Source organism: Zeugodacus cucurbitae, chromosome 2 (genome assembly GCF_028554725.1).
Source record: "Zeugodacus cucurbitae isolate PBARC_wt_2022May chromosome 2, idZeuCucr1.2, whole genome shotgun sequence".
Lineage (NCBI taxonomy): Eukaryota > Metazoa > Arthropoda > Insecta > Diptera > Tephritidae > Zeugodacus > Zeugodacus cucurbitae.
In genome coordinates, this window is record NC_071667.1 from 7253825 (window position 1) to 7276674 (window position 22850).

Consider the following 22850-nt stretch of genomic DNA (forward strand, 5'->3'; position numbering starts at 1 on the left):
CACCTTTAAAAATAACATATTAAAATTTCACATCGGTATCTCAAATAGTTTTCGAGTTATAGCAATTTAAAGAGCAGCCGCTCGATAACAGTGAATACGATCATTTTCTTTATATTTCTTTAAACGCGTTTTTCTCGAAACATCATTTTCCGAATTTGCTGCAGTGATTACTCAAAAACAAATGATCCGTTCACTATCGAGTTTTTTTTTTACATGTTCTTTATATAGTTCTCCATACAATGACCTATCGATTTTTGATCTAATAAAAAAATCGAATTTTGGCAGGCGAAAAACGATTTTAGATTTAAAATTTTTAGATTAAAATTTTGAAACAATTGATAAAGTAGCTTTTTTATAAAAATTCCCAAAAATCACCTTTTTTTAGGCCACTACACTAGGTGTGCCCCTTAAAGATCCAGATGTTTTTCATTAGATCTAAGACTCGAGACCAGGTTCCTTGATCGTTAAGCAATGGGATGAACCATTAAAAGGTGGTTAAATTTTAGAATAGGGTCTATTAAAACTTCAAAATCAGGAAATAACATCTTTACTCTAAAAAAATTTAGTTTCGTATGCAATATGAGCCTCTCCTTTTATATGGAAATTGAAAAGTGTAACACCGAATAAAGGGCGCAGAGGAATAACTATAATTGATGTTCAATAACAAGAGCGATATTCTTCCAAGATTTGAAAAGAGAACTCGAAAGGTGGGTCTAAGAAGAACTACGGCCTTTTTAACCTGTCAAAAGAAATTTATAAGTAGTACCATCTCTAGATAGCACGGTACATTACAACCAGCTCTAGATATTACAGTACATTACACATTTTTTTGTTGTATGGTCCTGATGAATAGAATAAAAATAAAGACGATTTTAATTATCATAGAATATTATTATTATAAAGAATTTGCTTTGATAGTGTGAAGCAGGTGCACAGGGCATGCACTCAAGCGCATGTTTACACGCGTACCGGCTCAAATAGACATAATATGTACTTAGTAATGGTGGGCGTTGCATGTGTAATCGCCTAAAATTACAAAACCAACAAAATGACGTTGATGAGACAACACAACACACAAATGTATGCATACACATACATATAGATATGTGTGGACGAGTGTTGGCAGGTGTGCAGCTCCAGGTAAAGAATATTATTCAAGTTTGACTACGTGATTGGCGTAAGTACCGTTACTGGTTAAAATAAATATGGGGAACGTGCTGCACAGTCAAGTAAATAAAAGAGAATGAAAACGAAGAAGCAATAAAGAAAAAAATCAAAAATTTAAATAAGGAAACGCATAATCATACATACACAAACTAGCTTCTAGAGACTTGTGGCAAACGCTAACAACCATTTACGTTGAGTCAATGATATTTGGCCGAAAGAACTTGTGTAAGTAAGCTATAAATTTGAAGTGTATGTTGCTATAGCGCTTCCAATAGAAGGTTACACAAAAGTTAGGTTAAAATACGAGTTAAAAAGTAGCACAAATCAAATTAACATAAATTTCTACTACCATATGTAAAATATTGTCTTACATCCGATATTACTCGAAATATTATCATCCCAAAACAGATTCCAAGCGTTTTGACGAATCATAAAGGTATTTTTGATGCATTAGGACAGTGCTCAACACGTGTCTACGTGAGATCTCCCAGCATATGCAGACATCTGCCAACTAAACTAGCCCAAGCTAACACTGTCGTGTCAACCACTTTTACAGCAACAACCGATACCTTTTGGAGCATATTCGGAACTATTACAAAAACAAAATCAACAAACGCATTATCAGTAAAAAGTGCATTCAAGCGTAACAGATCACATAAATCGAGATAATCGTTATCAAAATGAAAATCAATAAAATGCAGCATGGGACATGAGAGTTCAATAGATCAACAACACAAAACTTCAAACTAACCCAATTACTAGAAGTGATTATCAGCAATGAAATCTTAGAGATACTTATATTCAGAAAAATATAAAAATTTTATTTACATACAAATGAATAGCAAATTTCCTTAATCATTTACTCGACTTCTAAGATTACACAAGCTAATAAGTCAAAACATGTATATTAAATAACAAATTACTGTCTTAAATTCGTTGCGCCCTAACCCCACAATCCTACGGCTGCTAAAAGCAAAGTAAAGTAAGACACTTGAAGAATTGAACCAAAACGATGAGATTACCGATATAAGTAAATTTGTCACACTTAGCTATTTAGTTGAGTCACTTGGAATGATTTTCGAAGCGCATTGATACGTTATATTTGCCATTAGTTTTGCACTTAACAGCTATGTTAAATTGGCGATTCGTTGCAGACAAAGTGCCAAAACTGCAAGCGTGCGGTCGTCACACCACAACAAGGAATACTCCGTCAGTGTTAACGTTGCCTTAGTTGCACATGAAAAAATGAATAGAATGAAGAAAAAAATATTTCGAAAGTAATAAAATACAGATTAGGTATGCGAAAAGTAGCTAAAATAAAGGAAATGAGATAAAAACGTTGTTTGGGCTAACACGTGACAACAACTAAGGCATTTGCAACGGCAGTTGAAAGCAAAGCAACAACACATAGTCAGCGGGTGCTGTCAACAAACACTTCCAGCGACTCTACTGTTTGGTCTTTATTGCCACTAAAGTGAATTTGTGTCTTTCGATGGGCTTCTGACTTCCTTCCACTGCAGCAATTAGCTACACGTCACTTCAACTCGAGTCATTCTATTAATAACAACAACATAATTTTAGGAACTCTAGCGTATTGCTCTGGCAGCGGCTTGTGAAAATCACATTTTTCAATGTAACATTCAAAGAAAAGCAATTAACACGCGAGTGAGCGCAGAGAAGCGAACGACAATTGCAAGTGACCTTCAAGAGGCGCAAGGAGATACAATTCCTGTGAAAAACGCTGGAAACTGCAGGTAAGTAGTAGTTGGTAAGAAGTACAAGCATAAGCTGCGAATACAGCATAAAAATGGCAATTCTTTACGAAACATTTAACAATAATTTCGAATTACCATAGGCTGTGAAGTCAGCAAGTAGGTAAACGAAGTGAGCATTAATTTCAGCAGTCAAACGAATTTAAAGGTTGAAAAGGCAATAGTTCCACGAAAATTTAAAGTATCTAGAATGGCAAATATGAAAAAGCATTATGTTAAACTATAGATTTATTCACCTTCGGTGTTAGGATGCATTTTTTATTGTTTGTAAATGAAGGATAGCTTGGGTTTTGTTTTAAAAAAAAAGTTGGAAAATTTTATTACGGTATCTACTTTCTTAAACTGTCACAAAATACAAGACTAATGAAAGATAATTTACTGGCTTAAATTACATTTCAGCTATCCCTTCATGAGAGAAAAATGTAAATATTATATGTTATATTTAGAGTAGGCATGGTTTCGACTTACTTCGTCGCCCATGTGATTTTAGAAGAGTAAAGTGATCCAATTTAATTACGACTAAGAACTTGAATTTTGAGTTATAAAGATTTTAACGTAAAGTCTATAATGCGATCAACAAAATGATTTTCATATTTAATGGCATATTTTCTTTACTTATTTAACATGAGTCTAGGGAATCCCCATATTATTATAATATTGATATATTTAACAATTAAAATCAAGCTAATTTATGGATTTCATACATTAATAGTCTAAATGTCATAGAATTCTTCACCATTGAAAGACGTACGTGATGTAAGCAAAACAGTGCAATGTTTTTCGAGAGTCATTAATTTGAAAAGGCAGTGGTGTTATTGACGCCTGTGTCATCAGAACAAAAGCGGAACAACTCATTACGCTATTGTTCGAAACAACAAAAACACACTTGAATAATTTTCAAACACCCCGTAATAGAGTATTAGAAGCGGAGTATTTTAAAAACTCACCCTTTTTTCAGTAGCAATGCATGAAGGCAATTCTTTCGATTGATTTAATTTTACAATTTATAATAAACTGTCGTATTGAAAGTAAACGCATGAAAGGAAATGTTCACAAATTAAGTCAGCACGAGTGCAGCGAAAACTCCACGCACAAGTTGCTATGCGTACAAATGGAGTGAAGTCCAAAGCAGAAAAACAAAAATAGAAAAAAAAAACTTAAAATTACATCAAAAGGGGGTGGGTGCTAATGCAACCTGCACGCGACTGTTGCTCAGCCGTAAAACAATAAATATACATTTGCGCGAGCTTCGGGGGTCTGTATACATATAAGACGCATACACCGCCTGCCACTAGCTGCGAACTTATTTGGGTTTATTTCAACCCGGAAATATTGCAAAAAAAAAAAACAAGAAATTATTGCACGTCGTAATGGAAAATCGATAGGTGGTAATTTATTACGTGTCCCATTCCTACGCCGTCTCGTACGTACCATACATACATGTGGTGAGTAAAATTGCACTCTCGCTTAAAAGGGGAAATGTTTTACAATTTGTGGCTCCTGACAGTTGTGCTTCATTTATTTTATTATAGCAATTTCGTTTATGGTTTGTCCAATATTAAGGGAACAATCCTTTAAAAGTAGCACATTTATTAAAAAACCGAAAAAGGTTAAACACGCTGCAGCACGCAGGAAATTTAATAGCCTGTTTGTGGTTGTACGAACAGCAAGTATTATGGGAATTGTAGTATCCCTTCAGGGCAAATTTATATGAGAACAACAGAGTTTAAAACTAACAACTCCACAGCAATGGGAGATAGAACTGGAATGATGTGTTATGAATGTGTCAAATCCGTTTTAAGCGCACACTTGTAATTTATGAGATTCATTTATTGATAGACAATTTGGCTGATTTGGACGAATTTTGTGTCAAAATTGGTAATACGGCTACCAAATTGACTAATATATTAATATAATTGGCGTATTACTCATAAAAAGTGAATATATAATAAAATACAATAAATCATATACAATTATTAATGAAACATTTTGTGATTCCATCAATAAAACAAAAAAATTACTTTTTATAAAAAAATCACTATTGTAAATTGCTTAGTGTAACAGCTATTGGTTTGTTTACATTTTTGATACAGTTGAACTTCCATAATTCGAACTGCTCTAACTCGAAGTTCTCCATACTTCGAACTATTGAATTGACAATAGAAGTCAAAATTCATATAAATTACATTCTGTAACTCGAAGTTTTTTTGTAGATTATGGTGATTCAAGTTAGAGAAGTTCCACTGTATGTTTAATTTTCATTGCACATAAGCAGAATAGAAGAAAACATTATAATTTGCTGGGAAATTAACTAAGAATATGTATAATAAAAATATATTGCTAACTTTTTTAAACAATTTTCACTATTTATTACTTTCATTTCAATGGCAAACTGTTTCCAACAGCTAGAAAATTAATAAAGGGGATACGATTGCATAAAATAGTGAAGGTCCAGCATTACCTGCAAGAGTTAAAAATAAGTACTCTCAATTATATTAGCAGCTCGAGGAACTATATTTACTCAAATATCATTGATACTCATATATTAACTTAGTTACAATACTCGACACTTGAAATGTTAGATTTTAAAATCGTTTGATCGTTTGACTATGAAAATAGTTTTACTAATATACATCATAGTTCATCATCAATTATTACTAAATACGTAAAGTATGCACAAACTAAATGAAAATCGATTGAACATGTATTGTATATCTTAAACTACTTTTGAATATACGTTGGTTAGATTGGAATATACGTTGTTTAGATAGTATGTTAGTTTTCCTTTCTAATATGACCACATTTTGCAATGTTTCATACAATTTGTATGATTGCAATTGATTCTTTAATGTTTGATATTACTCTCGGAAGCTTTACCTTACTTGATTCTCGATTTAGTGATTTTTTTTATTACTAATGGATTGGATTTTTCACTGCTTTTAATAAATTTCAAAAGACTTACCTTCTTTGCACTCTTTTCAATTTCCTTCTCAAAATCCGTTAATGGCGTTAAAGTAACACTGACGTCCTTAATTATATCTCTAAATGGGCTGAAATAATAATAATATATATATATATATATATATATATATAAAATATTTTAATTTTTGCCGTCATTACGCACCTATTTATGTCGTCCCCAAGGCTATTATTCGATTTTGAATCAGCTTTTCGTTTCTTCGCTACCGTACTACTTGAGCTTTTGCCACTGGCATTTGCCATACCGCCGCCGCCGCCACCACTTACAGAGTTCACGTTCATGTTACCCACACTTGTCGAAGTATCCATATGCGTGCCGCCAAAGTTACTGTTATCACTGGCGCTAACATGCGAATCTGCCGTATTGCTATTGCCACCAAAACCACTGTTTCCAACTGTGTTCGAAGTACCGGCCGACTTGGCAGCCTCTTTGCCGCCACTGTTGCTACTATTTGAATTGCCACTAGCGCTCATGCTTAAACCTGCTGTTGTAGTTGTAAGATTTTGTGCTGAATTTTGAGTGGACATGTTGCTACCATGACTGTGGCTATCATGCATGGAACTGCTCATATTAAGCGCAGTATTCGACGATGTGGCATTTGAATTGGACATGGATGCGCCACTCATTGTGTTATTATTGGCGAACTCTTTGTTTTTAGATGATTTTGATGATTTTTCACGTGAATCACGTGATGACGATGACGACGAAGAACCATCTTTATCTTTGCTTGAATTAGAAGTCTTGTTAACATTTTTACTATGTTTATCTTTTTCTTTATAGCTGCTCGAACTGTTCGAAGAATTTTTCAGATTAGTTGTGGAATTGGCGCCTGCACCCCCACCCATAGAATTACCACTACCAATGGACGAATTGTTGGCCGATAAGCTGCCACTGTTATTAGCACCACTTGAACTGACTCCAACGCCCCCTAAATTAATATTACCAGATCCATTGCCGGAATTTGAGAAACTGCTGCCATGTAAGCTGCTAGAAAATCCGCTTGAGGAGGCAGCTGCGGCGGCAGCACTAGATGATGAGGATGAAGAATTCGACTGCTTGGAGGCGGTAGATGATTTACGCTGCTTGGTGGATGAAGCAGCATTTATATTAGTGGTAATTTTGATGCTTGTCGCCGAAGTTGACGAGGCAGTGGCATTCATGCCGGAGTCAAGTTCCTTCTCGGGTGATAAACTCGAATCAGATGACGTATCGTGTGTTATAGGTTTATAAGGCGGTATAGTCTTAACATTGCCACCCTTCTTCTGTAAGAAAAAATATATATAATATTTACTTTCAGATTTCTTCAAATTTTCATAAAAAACTAACCAATTTTCCGTAGTGGTGTTGGCAATAGCCACAATACTTGACATTATCCAAGTAGTTGCCAGCCTCCTCGCACAACAAGCCTAGACTCTGTGCACATGTAACATGAAATTGCTGTTTACAATTAGATTTATTGCACTGCATGCATGCGCCAACAGTGGCGCGATTAGGTTTGCCCGACTCCTGGCAAATATAACAGGCTGCAATGGAAAATAGTTATTATGAATATTTTTTCAGAAAATATAGAAATGTATTAAAACTTACTTTTTGCATAACGCTCCTGCGGTATTAACTGCAAAATAATTGGCTCCATGGTGGTGACATTTCCGAAACGCACCTCCGGTATATATAGAGCACATACCACATGGGCCCATCCTTGATTATCGGTTTTCTTAAGTGCTCCATCACGCGATGGACATAATTCACAGCGTACACGCGCTGAACGCTCTTGACTCTCGCATTTGCGACAATACCATGGTCCCGTTGGGACAGTGACAATTCCATAACAAGCTTGATGCACGGCAACAGTACAATTCTGACCATCACAATAGACGAGCGGATTTTCGGGCCATCCACGCTCATCCGAACAAACACAACATCCGCCGACCATCTCCTTCATACTGGTTAGTTACGATTTATGCAAGCGCTCACCCGTACTTCACCGCAACCAACAATGATGATAATCAATTATTGTAGGTTAACCAGCGTACCTCATAACAGTCGAAAGTCGTATAAAATTTTAAAAAATAAATATGTTCTTAGACGTGCCAGCCTTGACACTTCTCCGAAGAACCGAGTCTTCACTAGATTTTTTTAGCGATGCATTTATAATATAATGCATAGATTTCACAAGCACTGAAAAAGGAAAAATATATATATTTATTGGATAACTTAAAGTGAATAAAGTGAAAATATTCAATTAAAATATTTACAACACGAACTTGGGACCGGCTATGGCGGACTTTATATTGTATTTAATTAATCGATTAATCTTTTGATATCATTGTCAACAACTTTCTATAACTTCACTAAAAGTACAAATTTGCACTCATTTCCCACACAGTTTTTTTTACAACAGCAACAACATTAAGTTAATTATTTTGTTCGAATTTTGTTTTGATTGCAGAAGTCATTGTAAAATGCGTGCGCGACCAGTTTCAGTATATTTATTTATTTATGTATTTTCATTCACTTAAATGTACACAATAACAAAAGCAAACAAATGGCGAAATTCTGAGAATATGAGCAACAATGCGTTGGCGGGAGAAACAGCTGACTCTGGTAGAGGCGACGAAGCGGATGAATTCGCAATATCAATGTCAAGGTGAATTGGGCCGACAGCCACTAAGGCAGCATAAGCAACAAGTTCTATAAATAATGTTGAATACTATTGTAAAGTGGTTGTAAAAGTGCTATAAAACTTGGATACGGGTTATTAAATAGGCAAACATATTATTTTTATTATTTGGTAGAACCGTAGAGCTAATAAAATTTAGATATCTTTATGGTCAAAAAAAACAATTTTATTTTCTAAGTGTAAAATGATTTATCTTAAATTTGTAAAAGCTGTTGCATCTTATGCTCATAAGCGACAATTTTCCTGCTAACCCAACAAATCGGTATCTTCCAAAAACTAAAAAACTTATTCTTGGGTTAGAAATTAGGTTGGTACAACGCATAATCCACAAGGAAGTTTTTGAACTTATCCTTACTAGACCACAATGACCACATCTTGTAGGCCAGAAAGTATGGTAACTAGCAAAATAAATGATTCTCGGTTGCTTTAACAAATCTGAGTAACGTGAACAACAAAAACAACTTATACTCCCAACAATACCAACAACAACAACAGCAAACGTGTGAAGTAGTGAAAGAATGTGTGTAGAAGAAAAGGTGAACGAACTTGTCCGAATATCAAGAAGAGCATTTTCGACAGCCAAAAATACTCTCAACGCAGCAATTGTACATATTTCTATTAAAAGTAGCAGCAATGCATAGTAGCATGGAAGATAAAATATGATTTCTTAAATTTTTTTGTTTACAAATGATGCGCTACCATTGAATATAAATCGGATCAGTGCTCGTTATCTCTTCATTCGTCATAATTTTTTTTTTGTGTGAATATAGAGTTATAGCATGTGTTTGGCTATATACGAATAATGCATTATTTAATAATTTTGTATAGATTTTTCGAACTGTAACTGATAACAATGAAGATATGAAAATTTTCTATTTTTTGTGAAATATTTAGAAAATAGTAGTGTTTAGAGCGATAATTAAAGGCAATATAAAAAAATTTATTCAACAAGGAAATTGTATGTCATATCTCGATGAACGTGACAATTGAAAAGCAAACTAAAATTATAGAAGTTTAACAATATAGAACACATTATTAATTTCATAACTTTATTAATTTCATTTTACAAGTGCATTTAAAGTGTTCGGACTAGGCTTAACACTTTTAGGTTCCTTTATTTTTGGGATAACATCAAGAGTCATTAAACAAAAAAATGGTAGAGGCCCGTCAAAGTATCTAGCAAAGATATAAGTGTCACAACATACATTTACAATATACAAAATATGTTTAATTAATATTTTACATCACTTCACACGCACTACACACATATTGTACATATATCTAAATAAATTAGGATGAAACCTCAGATATCTCGCGTTCTGAAGAGAAGGCAGGCGTTAATAGATATAGACTACTGCTATTGTAGCACCAAAACATAAATTCACATAGGTACATACAGCATAGTGGGTGGTAAACGGAATGTGGGCTAGGAAATTGAGGAATTTAGGTCATAAATCTGGGTTGGTGTAGTTTGTTATAGGGTGGAAGAGAATACATGCGTAAGGATGTTTACAAACATATCTACATATGTATGTATCTGCCATGAGGTTACATACCAACATTTCAATACACTATCTAAGGCAGCTGTAGATTATTTTTATAAAGGACGAGTTTTTGAAGAGAAAACTACAGTCTTACAACCATTTAAACACATATAAATATTATAGGCAAATTGGGTAAAAGTTTTATATAAATTTAATAAGAATACAAAATAAAAACTATAATGAGATATTATTATTTATATATAAGTACAAATTCTTCTCCTCCTTTTCATTCACATATATAAAATACGAATGCCGGAGTAAATAAAAAATATATCCGTATATATATAACCATAAGCATGGAATTCTTCTGAACATTTAACGCATTAAATTAAAGACATTGAGGGTGGTTTTAAGAGTTTGAAAGTGGGAGTGTTCCTTTTTTAATGCGGGGATCCATTTTACCGGGATGAAAATATATAAAGTTGTAGACTACGGGAAGAGAGGCACAGAAATGTACTCACGTACAACCTTTTGGTTAGTCAAATAAACTTAAGTACATACTTTCTATCAAAGTATACACAAAAGTTACATGCATGTACACACACAAATTTAACGCATTTTAATGAAAAAAACCTAAAGTATTGATTTTTCTTAAAGTATGCATTGTAGACAAATTCTGAAATTACTTAAAATTCATTCACTTGTTTGGCACCTGTAATTTTTAGTTTAAAATCCTTTGTAGCAGGTGAACACGTTTCTATTTGGGCCATTCAAGCATTATACCGGCCCCAGTAATAGCTAACATGTATCGAAAGACATTAAAATCTAACGAAGCACTGAAATGAAAACTCGTTTGCATTGGCGCCTTGTTTTTCACTGGTACTTACAGATATACTTATTATTTTTGAACACAAATATTGTCTAAATATTGCACCACATTTCTTTAATTAAGTCATTATAACTTTTCAATATCACAACCGAAAGTATTTTGATATTCTTGAAAGGAGCTGCGCCCTTTGTAGAACGAGAACTATGCAGCAAAATTTTCTATTATACTTTGAGGAATAATATTGATTTTCTGCTGCTCACTGCATTTTGTTACAATTCAGTTTATATTTTTCTCCACTTGTACACATTAGATACAATCGAACTTTGTGAATTACAGACATTGTATAATATATAACTTTGCATTAATTATTGACGAAAATGTAATATAATTCCTTTTATTTGTCTTTGAACTAAATTTTTCAATGAAGAATTTTACAGCAAAAACCAACTAACTGCATGACGAACGAGTACCACAAAACGAATGCGAAAAGATAGTCCAACAATAGCGACTAGAAATACTCACAAAAACAAAAACTACATTACCATCTCTGTATTTACTTACACTCACTTCAATTTCCCCTTCTCAAACATTTATCCTTTTGCCTTTAGCCATCATCCGCTAAAATAATCCACCTTGTACGCTCTTCCAGCAACACATTTTCCGATTGGACTAATGAAAAGTGGAAAAGGGATGACAATATTGTTGGTGTAACACACGTCTTTCCCACAGAAAAATTTTACACGCGCCAACACTGAACACACCTCGTCGATAGATACGTCGCGAATGCACTAATTTTTAAGATGGTATTTAAGATACTAAAATTTGAAATCATTAACACTTTTCATTCTAATTTACTAGAATATCACTTAAATTATGCGTCTAAAACTTTTTCCTACACTTCAAGTGTAGTTTATTGCAAAATATATTGTTTTTACGTGATCACTACACCATCACACCAACCATATTGAAAGAGAACAAGAAAACTGAGTAAATGCTGCCACGCTTTACAATAGTTGTTTTATATAGCCATATTTTGGTATTTGCTTTCATCCTATTTCTTAAAGAAATCTGGTAACACGATATCTCTTCACTTTCACATTCCACCCGTGGCCGGTATTTGCTCACCATTGAAAATTTTCTAATTTGCTAATATTATTGCAGTAAAATAAGATTTGCAATAAAATTTAAAAAATCTGCTGCAATCAATATAAATTGGCCATTATTCGTTTGTGTGCCATTATTTATTAAATATACCATAATACGTGTAATTGAAATCAAAGCAATACTTGGCAGAAGTAGCCAGTGCGAAAAATCAATTGAAAGCTGATAACTTGCTTGGGGTTTTGAATTGATTAAAATTTTCGATATGTCTGCATCAGGTGATTGTTTTGTCGTGCAATCTCCAAATACAGCAGAAAATACTATAATTTTTGGACGAAATGCTTTAGATGCAGATGCTATAACAGAAACACAAGAGGTGCAATACTACAACGCTAATGCCGCACTTGAGGGGAAGGTAAGAAAAAAATTGTCTAGTGTCTGTATCTAACTGAAGATTGCTTGGATGAGTAATCTTTGGTGAATTTGATCACTTTACTATGACGTGGCGTTTTCATTTCTCACATCCTTCGATTTGTTTAGCCCGACGGTGGTGCCGATGTGGTTAAAGCGAATGGTGAAATTTTGCGTATGATATTGCAAAAGTCACGTTCAGGCATTTGGGGTGGTGACGTGGGCGCTAATGACCGCAACGTGTGTATTGCAGTTTCCTGGTCAGCAGAGGAGCCTGCTAACGACAGCGACACTGTCACGTCAACTGATATTGTGCGGTGAGTTATCTTTTGTGCCTTTCTGTACTTATTATTATATATTTTCATATATATACATATTTCCATAAATTTATAGTTTGACTTTGGCTATTGCCAAAACCGCTGTTGACGCAGTGGAACGTATTGGCGGTTTGGTAACTAACCATGGATCCGATAATGCAAAATTTAGTTTTGTGGTCTGTGATACGAAAGATGTGTGGTTAGTGAGCAGCGGTGGTAAGTTATGGGCTGCACATCGAGTGGCAGACGGTTTCCTGCGTATAACAAGTAAAGGACTCAGCGTAAAAACGGTGATTGATAAATCAAGTGATGAGTTAGGTGAAGCACTCAAAACGCTGGGACTCTGGGATGGCGAGGTATATAAGTTTGTTTAAGAATATTTCTTATATACATATATTTGTTTTTATTTACTTAATACCAATTGTAGGGTGAATTAAATTTCGCCGCTTGTTTCGGCGCAGCCGATGCCGCGGACGTTGAATGGAGCGGTGAAGCACCTAACGAAGATGGTAGCTACACTTTGACTAGCATGTTTGATACACTACGTTCGGCGGCTGATACCGCAACGGCACGTTCGGCTAATGTCTCTGTGCTTACAACTGGCATTTCATGCCATTGGTTTACGGCGACACCCAATGCCACGGAATCAGTTTTTAAACCATTCGTTTTTGCACCTAATCCCAAAATTTCACCGCTCACCAAAGTGCCACCGGATAACACACACACACTCTTGCATAAACTCCATGCTCAACGCAAACCGGCTGCTGTAGAGGATTTGAAAGCTCTGGAGGCGGCATGCGTTGAAGAGTTAAATACTTATTTGGCGGAACATCCAACTGCTGACGAGGAGTTGGACGAATTAATGAAAGACTGTGTGGAAGCTGAGGTTAAGTTTTACCGTTAAACAGGGAAAAACAATAAGCGCAAACATAAACGTTAATAGTATTTCGTAAATTATAAGCTGAAGACATTTATTAGCCTTTTAAAATAACGGATTTTCTATTATAAAGCTAAATATGCATTTCTTAAGTGATATTTTTTTGTTTATTTTGATACGAATTTAATTTATTTGCAATTTACTTGTTTTTATATGTTTGTCATTCCTAATTTTAAGACGAAATGTGTGATTTTTCCATGACTATTTTATTATACACGTATATATAAGTATATTATTCATGTATTAAGGTAAAGATTACTGATTTCTCTGACTGTAAATTTAAGAACAAGATTATAAAAGCCGCGACTTCTTATGTTAAAGTTATATTTTTTATATATGCATTATTTAAAATGCTTTTAGTTTTGCGATAAACATAAAGATGCTTGCATACATTCATTCGATAAGTATTATTTCCTTTTTTCATATAAATGTGTATTTATAAGAATAACGAGGCACTTAACATTCAGCACAATAAGCTTGCAACGTAACGTTTGTGACGAAGATTAACGAGAGTATATGTAAAATTATAAAGCATGCTATGATTTAAGCTCATCCACTCACTTGAGTGAAAAATTTTGTGTAACAGTAAGCATAACAATTATAGAAACACAATATATAAATTCCATATGCATTTACATACATATATTTATACGCATACACACACATAATTGCATGATTACGATTATGTATAAGGAACTTTATATACATAAATCGATAATACAATGAAGCTCATAAAAATATTTAGATTTAGATTTATTGAATTTATTTATCGCTGCGCTCCGCACTAATATGATGAATAATACCGATTGCAATTGAAATAAAGCTAAATGCAAAAAAAATAATACTAATTGACTTTGTTATTTGTAGTACTATAATTTATTTGGAAACATAACTGATATTTTGTCAATTTAATCCCAAACGATTAGTCCAATATTATTCTCTTAAAAATTTGCGACCACAAATTTGAAAACTACAAAATATTTTTTTTCGCAATTAAAATCTTTATTCAATTACATTTAAGTAAAAGTGCTATAAGATTACTTAATATTACATGCATATTTGAGATACATTTTTTTTTGTAGATTTTATATAATTATTAGCTAACAGATTACTTCCTCATTTTTTAAACATCCTCCACAACAAGATTCGTTTTGAATATTGTTTTGTCATTATGTAAGGCTTCCAGTATTAATATTTCAAATCGTTGATATATCTCACGGAAATCCATTATATTCGTTGGTTCCGATTCCAGCCAGAAACGGTCGAATTCGAAAAGTAAATAACAGTAGAATTTATGGAAATGAGTCAATGAGCAGGCCTGATTAAGCGAACTTGCCACATTATAGAAATGGACTTTTGCATCGCCAGACTTGAGCAAGCGATATGCCATCGCGGTGAGATTAATGCCTACTATGGCGAATGTATAACCATATACTGGATGTTTTGAATGTAAAAGCACATGATGTGCGGCGTCACGATATTCGCGCGAGAAGAATAACAGGTTTTCCAAACCAAGTATACCCATACCACGGAAATCCGTTTTGGGATCATCACCCTATAATTATATAATAAGAAGTTATTTACTTTTTAAGTTAAATTTCCTCAAATATAATATATTATATATTTATATACCTGAAAACCAATATCCTGCCACTGCTTTGTGATACGTCCCTCCAACGGCTCTTCTGGCATTAAACGGTTCCATAACTCCAACAACTTCTGTTCGTGATCCAAGTTATTTGCATCGTATGCCTCTGCACGTAAGCGCTCCACCTGATGCAGCAGTTGTCGGTAACTCCATATGTGCAGCACACAAGTGCCAAAGAGTGGCGCAAAGTCAGGGTGTATTTTTGATTTAATATGCTTGGCGCGTTGCACCACACTAACAGCGCGTGCAGGCAATTGACGCAGTTCTTCTTCACTACATGTCTCTACCGCAGTGTCCAATTCGCGTAGTAAATGTTGTATTTCGACATTTTGTGATTGCATTAGCGAACGCTCGACTTGACGAGTGCGACTTGCACCTGCCTGTGCACCATATACAATGCGTTGCAGTTCGCTTAGCCGCGTGAATGTATGCAAAAACCATTTGATGAACGGTCTTAGATAAAGGAAGATCACTGGCAAAATACGTTGCAGCACCCAGTCAAACAGAAACATTTTTTATACCTTCTATACCGTAAGCGTAGGCGTTGTGTATCTATTTATGAATTTTGCTTGTTGTTTTGTTATAAAAAAGCATTCAGCAATATTGCGGCAGTGTTATGGTTACGCTGTCATGGAAACTTGCCTATTGATATAACGATTGCTTATATCCTTGACGTTATCTCGATGTTTGCTTTATCCTTTTAGTTGTGAAATTTGTCATGAGACACGTATGCAAATTGAATATTATTCCTATGCGTTTGTATATTTTAGCTTATACATTTATTTCTCGGCTGATTTCTGTGCGTTTATATGAGGTGATTTGATTTATTTTTGTATTCAGTGCAAATGTAAATAAAGACTGAAATGTCAAAATCAGCTTGAATCTAGCGGCGTTGCCATACAATAGATAGCAATAAATAATTGTTTTAAATAAATGTGTGGAAATAAAGTATTTAAATTATAAATATTTTTAGTCAAATGTCATTGTAAAAACATTAAAACATTGTTCTTGGCCATAGCTCTGCATGTCAGCAAACTTTTAAAACACGTCAGTCTCACCTCTTTCCTGCTGAAGGGGATGGAGAAGATCGTTGACAACTACATCAGGACTGTGGCATTAGAGCACTACCCCCTGCACGCAAGTCAGCATGCATATAGGGTTGGCAGATCTACATACACTGCTCTGTACAGCTTAGTAACAGAGGTAGAAGACGCTCTGCAAAATGGGGAAGGGGTATTGTGTGCCTTTCTGGATGTAGGAGGTGCGTTTGACAATACCTCCCACTCAAGTGTCACCAGAGCGCTACACAGGAGGCGGATCGATGATTCGATTATAAGATAGGTAGATGCAGTCCTCGGCACAAGAATTGCTGAAACTCGGTTAGGCTCTAACAGCATACGACTGGGCACAACTAAGGGATGCCCCCAAGGAGGTGTACTATCGCCGCTTTTGTGGAGCCTAGTCGTGGATGAGCTTTTGGAGATATTGACAGATAACGGCATACGATGTCAGGGGTACGCGGATGATATCGTAATTATAGCCAGAGGTAAATTTGAGAGCATACTTGGAGACATTGTCCAGAGAGGATTAACCCTCGCTAAGAGGTGGTGCGTTAAGGTCGGACTTAACATCAATCCCTCCAAAACGGCCATTATCCCCTTTACAAGGATAAGAACCCTCCCAGCCCTGGGTACTATTACCATGGGTGGGCAACCAGTAGCCAGAGTGGAGGAAATAAAGTATCTAGGACTAATACTAGAATCAAAACTTAGGTGGAAGAAGCATGAGGACTCCGCGGTTGCCAAGGCCACCAAAGCGCTGATGGTGTGCAGAACCTGGGGATGCAACCCTTACGTACTGCGATGGATGTACACCACGATCATCAGGCCCATATTCTCTTATGGAGCGGTGGCTTGGGTATCTAGGATCTCCCTGTCAACAGCAGAGAAACAGTTGACAAAACTGCAGCGGTTGGCCTGTGTATGCATCACTGGTGCTATTCGAACTTGTCCGACAGCAGCATTAGAGGCAATCCTGAACCTAACCCCACTCCATATGATGATTGGCTCTACGGCAAACAGTACTCTTTACTGTTCCTGACGAAACCAGGACCAGGAAGCAGCAGGATGGTAAACGCCCGCCAATTGGAGATCATAGGGAGGAAACTTCCAATGGCTCTCCTTCCAAGGGATAACATTACCAAAAAGGTGCACTTTGAAAGGAAATTCAAGGGCCAGAGCCCTTCATTGCCGTTGGTCCGCAAGCTCTGAGAAATGGACTACTCAAAGGCGAATTAGAAAGTAGGAATCGCTACTGGATGCGGCTGTAGGGGCTTCGCCACTCGAAACTCTTCCTAGGGGCGTACAACCGCAAAAGATTCAAGCAACTTATTGCGCTCCCAAGAAACAAAATGAGACAACTAGTGGCACTCTACACTGGCCACTTCAGACTAAGGTGTCATCTGAACAAACTCGGGATCTGCTCTACGGACCTTTGCAGATTCTGTGATTTGAAAGCGGAAACACCTGAGCACCTACTCCTGGAATGTCACGCGATTGCGGGTTTAAGGAGGAGGGAAATGGGGTCTCTATATCCCCAAAGGGAAAGTAAGAAAGGTATTGCGATCCTCTAATAAATCTAATCTAATCTAAAACACGCGTTAATTAGCAGAGAGCTATAAGAGATTTCTGTTAAAGTTTCTATACGTTTCTCAAGGCCATATTGACGAAATTACTGTAAACTGTTGTGTACGTTTATCCCTTTGCAATTTGTTTATACATGCTAACACATAATACGCAGGCTAATTAATTCAATGTATTGCTGTTTTGGTAGTGATGACTTGCAGAAATTTAAATTATTAACCATAAATATAAATACCAAAGCCGTTCTCTTGATATATTTATATATGTACGTGTTATATTTAATTAGTTTGTATCGCCTTTTTTTGAACTCGTGATGTTCTGCTCGCTATGACTTGGTATGCTGCTAATTCAAAACATTACATTTACGAACATACACAAACAACACACAGGCACCTGGAAAAGGAACTGTTAGATTTCAAATTTTGATAAGAAATACTAATTGCTATATAAACCCACAAAATATTCATCTGAGCCATAGTCGTGCTTTAACATACACTAAAACAGTTTATTAATTTTATTAGTAAATCCGATTTACTCAGAAAATAATAAATTATTTTGTGTTCCTGAATCCTGCGTATATAAAGGTGATTTTTAAAAAGAATTTTGCTATATTTAGTGGTATATTATTAGGCAACATGCAGTGCATTGCAGAACTATACGTACAGGATAGCAAATCTAAATAAATTTAAATAGTTTTAATTGAAGCTAAAAGCTAAAGAACATTTGGTTTAATATGCGGTGAATGTTTTAAATTTTAATATGCAAAAATAAAAACCATTTTAAAATATTTTTTGTATTTTGATGTTTCTAAAATATTATTCCAATAAAAAAATTAAATAAAGCAATAAAATACAAAACTATTTAAAAAATTTTAAATTGTGGAAATGGTAACTGATCGAGATTCCATGTGTACATCCTTTAATTGAAATTTTAAATTCATAGTTTGGTGATTTAGTGTTGTAGTGTATATCGATTAATTGGTTGTTTAGAAAATGTATAACGCTTTTTTTAATTTTCGTCTAGCAACATTTATAAAATGCGTGATAACGGTGGCCGCCTTTGGGGAAAATTCTATAATGGTGAATATGGCTTTTGTACAAATTGAAACTTTGTATTTACAATTTTATTTTTATTTAAGATGAATTTGAAGTGAGAAGTTTGACGAAGGCTGATTTGCCGCAAGCTTTGGAGGTAATTTATAATATACTAAACTATATTATAATATAGTAAACTATTTTAGGTTACATTATTTTCTATATGTTACCTACAAATGAATGGAACAATTCTTCATAAAATGATATTATAAATAATGAGTTCTATTCTAGAAGACTATTTCGATTATTTTTAACAGAAGCAGCCATTTGCATAGAAATGGAATTTATTATAAAAGAAACTTATATTACAATGTCACTATCTTGAGTAGAATACAAAGTGGTGTAGAAGGTTTATTTAAATTACAAAAAATACACATGTGATTCATTGTATATTATTCTCACTTGTTTACTTCATAGATTCTATAATACAAGTAATTAAATAATAATTCTTTGTAGGTTAAGCGCACAAAGTGATCTTATAACAACTGTTAAAACGACTTAATCAGTAGTCAAGACAAGAATTATCAAATTTGACCCCTGAAATAGACACAAGACACTTTCGAACTAAGCCATGTGACGCCCCTATCTATATCATACATATATTAGTACAAAAATTTACTAATAATGTATTAATAGTACAAGCAATCCACAGGGTCTGTTATCACATAAGCCGGCATAGGAATATTCCTAAGTCATGCTCACTATTTGTTTATAAGTTCACATGTCAATATGTATGTTGCAAAATTTATAATTTCGCGTGTACACCTACTGACAGCAGTCAGGCCGTGTTTCTGTTTAAACTTACTTTTTAATTTATTAATAGCACTTTTAATATTTCTTAACGATTGTCGGATTTTTATAAAATATACTACTCTAGCACGCAATCTCATTTTAATTAGAATTTTATTATTTATAACTGTCAATATATCATATGTAACGGTTGTGAACACGGGGAAAATCGATTTGTGTCACGCACTAATCCACTCGCTTTTTTTGTTTTAAATATAAAATCTATTGAGCTTATTGTGTCTAATTTCACTAAAATATAATTATCCGCAGGGGGTCTACAGCGCTCATTATCATTTCAATTTTAGTGACTGTCATTATTTCTCTTATCAGTACTTTGTTGCTGTAAAAGTGGTTGATTAATTATTACTTGTTTCATTTTCTATTATAAGAGCTGATAATTCCAGAGAGGGGTCAACATATATAAAAAAACAACGACCGTTATTTAAAAAAACTCGTGTTATATTTTCATATTTTATAATACGTCTGACGCAGAGACGCTGAAGTCTAAATATTTCTCTTTGAATTGTAATCTGTTCAATCAGCATAATAATAATATTCAATTCATCATTCCAGGTACTTGATAAATCTTTCTTTTTGTGCGAGTCCGCTTGCATTGGCAGCGAGGTTAATCTGCCCGAAAATGCGCAAGCGCGTGGTGAACTACGTGAACTTTGTCGCATCGCTGCCGATGATGGTGTCTCGTTGGTAGCCAAACACGTGGAGAGCGGTAAAATAGTGGGCGTATCGTTCAACAAAATACAGGTGGGTTTCAGTGATGCATCGTATCAATTCTACTATATATATATATTTTGTTCTTCCAGCCCCTGCCACCAGCTGGCGAGGAACTTTTCTTTATCAATTTCCGCAATGAGCAAGCGAAAAGTCCACAAGCTAAACGTCTAATGGACTTCATGATCGATATCAATTCAGCTAGAGATGTCTATAAATTATATAACATTGACACGGTACTGGAGCTGATGTTCCTCTCTACATTACAAGATTGGGGAAAGCGTGGTATCGCCACCGAATTGGTACGTTATACCGTTGAATTAACGAGAGAGTTGTCACAAGGTATTGGTATCGACGAAGTACATCCAGCATTGCGCGCGTTGCGCCCGAAGGCGGTGACTGCAATCTACACATCCAAGTTCTCGCAGAAAGCGGGTCGCACAACGGGATTCACAGTAATCAACACCGTACCCTACACAAAAATGTCTTACAATGGCAAAACCTTCGATCAACGCGTCAATCCAATACATCAATACGCCGAACATGTGATATTTTTGTTATGAAACGGTGTGTGAAGTATCTTATAGAGACGAGATGATAAGAAATAAATATAATAAAATAACACTCGTCGTTATTTTTTTGTTTAAGTGTTGTTTTGAATTGACAATATTTTAAATATTTTTTTTAGAATAGAATTGACTATCTACTCTTACGCGTATCATTCTTTATTTACTTTGAAAGTTGGTGCTTAATTCAGAGTTTCTTTCGAACGCAGAAGCTATAGGCAATTTCATATATAACATCCATTATAAATGGATTAAAAACATCTTAGTTAACGTTCGGAGATACTAAATTGATTCGCTGTCTCTTTTTTTTTTTGAAAATTTTGAGTTGTTCATCAATATAACTAAAATTCGGTAGACATCGAAAAAGTAGTGTATAAATTGTTCAGGAATTATTGGATTTGGAAGAGCTCTGTAGAAAGCGGAAGCATAGCAAGCTCACAATTGATCAAATTGAAGATTTTGTGCAATTCAATTGTAATGAACCTCAACCTGTATGAATAGTTCTTATAGTTCCTTATCCACTTTTATCAGCAAAAAAACAACGCAATGTAAACATGTGTCATAACAATAGTACATATAATAATAAAAATATTATTACTTATTTATTATTATATCAATAATAATTAATCGCTTAACTAAGTCAAATATTTACATACAGTGATGCCCGCTTAAGTGTCTACACTTTTTTACATACATATAAACTTCCCCTTCCTTCCGCAGGCACTTAGTTTAAGAGGTTAGGGGTAGTCAGAATTTTCAAAAAATCAATTTTAGTTTTTTTTTGCATTTTCATTAAGTTTAATATCTTAAAAATATTCTCTGAAATAATTTGAAGTTGATCCAGTAATTACTTTTCGAGTTATTTGACAAATAACAAAGAGTCCTCGGGCACTCCAAAACGCGAGTGTGAAACTTTAAATGTGTTTTTCTCAAAACTATGTTTCTTGAACTGGTGACAACTGTAACTCGAAAACTGCTCAGTAGATTTTAATCATATTTATACAGCTTTTAAGACCAAATAACTGTTGAATTTTTTCCAAAAATCTATTTATAAAACTAATTTTTTTATCCGATTGATTTTAGATGAATCTCTAAGGACTTAATTGTCACCGCAAGGACCTTTTTTTGAACTAGGTCAACACAAACATCTATAACTTTGGATATTATAAATTATTATTTTTAAAATTTTCGTGATATCATGTCAAAACATTGTTATTGTGTAATAACGCCATATTAATAGCAAAAAAATTACTGAAAATTCTAATTTTTTCGTCTTCGGACTACCCCTGACCTCTTAAGTTCCTTTGTGTCTTTAAGTGTCTTTTAATATTTTTAGCAATGAATGCGCTGAGCATTGTCGAAAAATGATCCTATACAACAACAATATCGAAGTTAAACATTTGGAGCAAATGCTTTTTAAAATATTTGAAAATTTTCCTCAGAAAAAAATATTTTTGTGTGTTTTGGGGGGTGTCTCATCTTTTCTTTATCGATTTTTCATTGGTACTTCGTTTTTATGCGGTGGGTCCCAAGCCCTACGCACAACCGCAGAAGCGGGTTCGCTTCTCACTTTAGCTCGCCTTCAAACGAATGTTTGTTAGCTACCCAGAGGATACTTGGTTTAAAACCGGAAGTCGTGAGCTGCTTGAATCATGTGGAGAAGAATCGTTTCTGGCCACTCCCAAGTGAATGACAATCAAAAGC

General features: G+C 34.6%; 4 protein-coding genes across 10 annotated transcripts in view; 2 read left to right on the top strand and 2 right to left on the bottom strand.

The window, feature by feature from the left end:
* Nucleotides 1-11890, bottom strand: part of LOC105210060 (protein AF-10) — a 44703-nt gene extending 32813 nt beyond the window's left edge. For 5 of the 7 annotated variants that reach the window (XM_029038918.2, XM_011180785.3, XM_011180783.3 and 2 more), the window contains exons 1-5: nucleotides 11474-11890; nucleotides 7507-8097; nucleotides 7246-7442; nucleotides 6064-7181; nucleotides 5902-5989 (exon numbers count right to left, since the gene is read on the bottom strand). In XM_029038918.2, coding sequence (XP_028894751.2) covers nucleotides 5902-5989; nucleotides 6064-7181; nucleotides 7246-7442; nucleotides 7507-7861 — 1758 coding nt within the window. In that variant the 5' untranslated portion in view covers nucleotides 7862-8097; nucleotides 11474-11890. Of the gene's footprint in view, nucleotides 1-5901; nucleotides 5990-6063; nucleotides 7182-7245; nucleotides 7443-7506; nucleotides 8098-10970; nucleotides 11394-11473 lie in introns of those variants that run through there. The other 2 variants (XM_029038917.2, XM_029038916.2) reach the window with 2 other exon arrangements.
* Nucleotides 11891-11996: 106 nt separating this feature from the next.
* On the top strand, nucleotides 11997-14419 carry LOC105210062 (secernin-1). The gene is made up of 4 exons (XM_011180788.3): nucleotides 11997-12428; nucleotides 12554-12741; nucleotides 12818-13097; nucleotides 13169-14419. Exons 1-4 carry the CDS (start codon nucleotides 12279-12281, stop codon nucleotides 13643-13645), a joined length of 1095 nt encoding a protein of 364 aa, XP_011179090.1. The 5' UTR covers nucleotides 11997-12278; the 3' UTR covers nucleotides 13646-14419.
* A 239-nt stretch (nucleotides 14420-14658) lies between these two features.
* Nucleotides 14659-16182, bottom strand: LOC105210063 (ELMO domain-containing protein 2). Its single transcript, XM_011180790.3, has 2 exons — nucleotides 15311-16182; nucleotides 14659-15233 (listed from the first exon to the last, which is right to left on the bottom strand). Exons 1-2 carry the CDS (start codon nucleotides 15836-15838, stop codon nucleotides 14802-14804), a joined length of 960 nt encoding a protein of 319 aa, XP_011179092.1. The 5' UTR covers nucleotides 15839-16182; the 3' UTR covers nucleotides 14659-14801.
* A 2236-nt stretch (nucleotides 16183-18418) lies between these two features.
* LOC105210064 (uncharacterized) lies at nucleotides 18419-21204 on the top strand. The gene is made up of 5 exons (XM_011180791.3): nucleotides 18419-18552; nucleotides 18992-19047; nucleotides 19107-19159; nucleotides 20425-20613; nucleotides 20673-21204. Exons 2-5 carry the CDS (start codon nucleotides 19005-19007, stop codon nucleotides 21141-21143), a joined length of 756 nt encoding a protein of 251 aa, XP_011179093.2. The 5' UTR covers nucleotides 18419-18552; nucleotides 18992-19004; the 3' UTR covers nucleotides 21144-21204.
* The last annotated feature ends 1646 nt before the right edge of the window (nucleotides 21205-22850 follow it).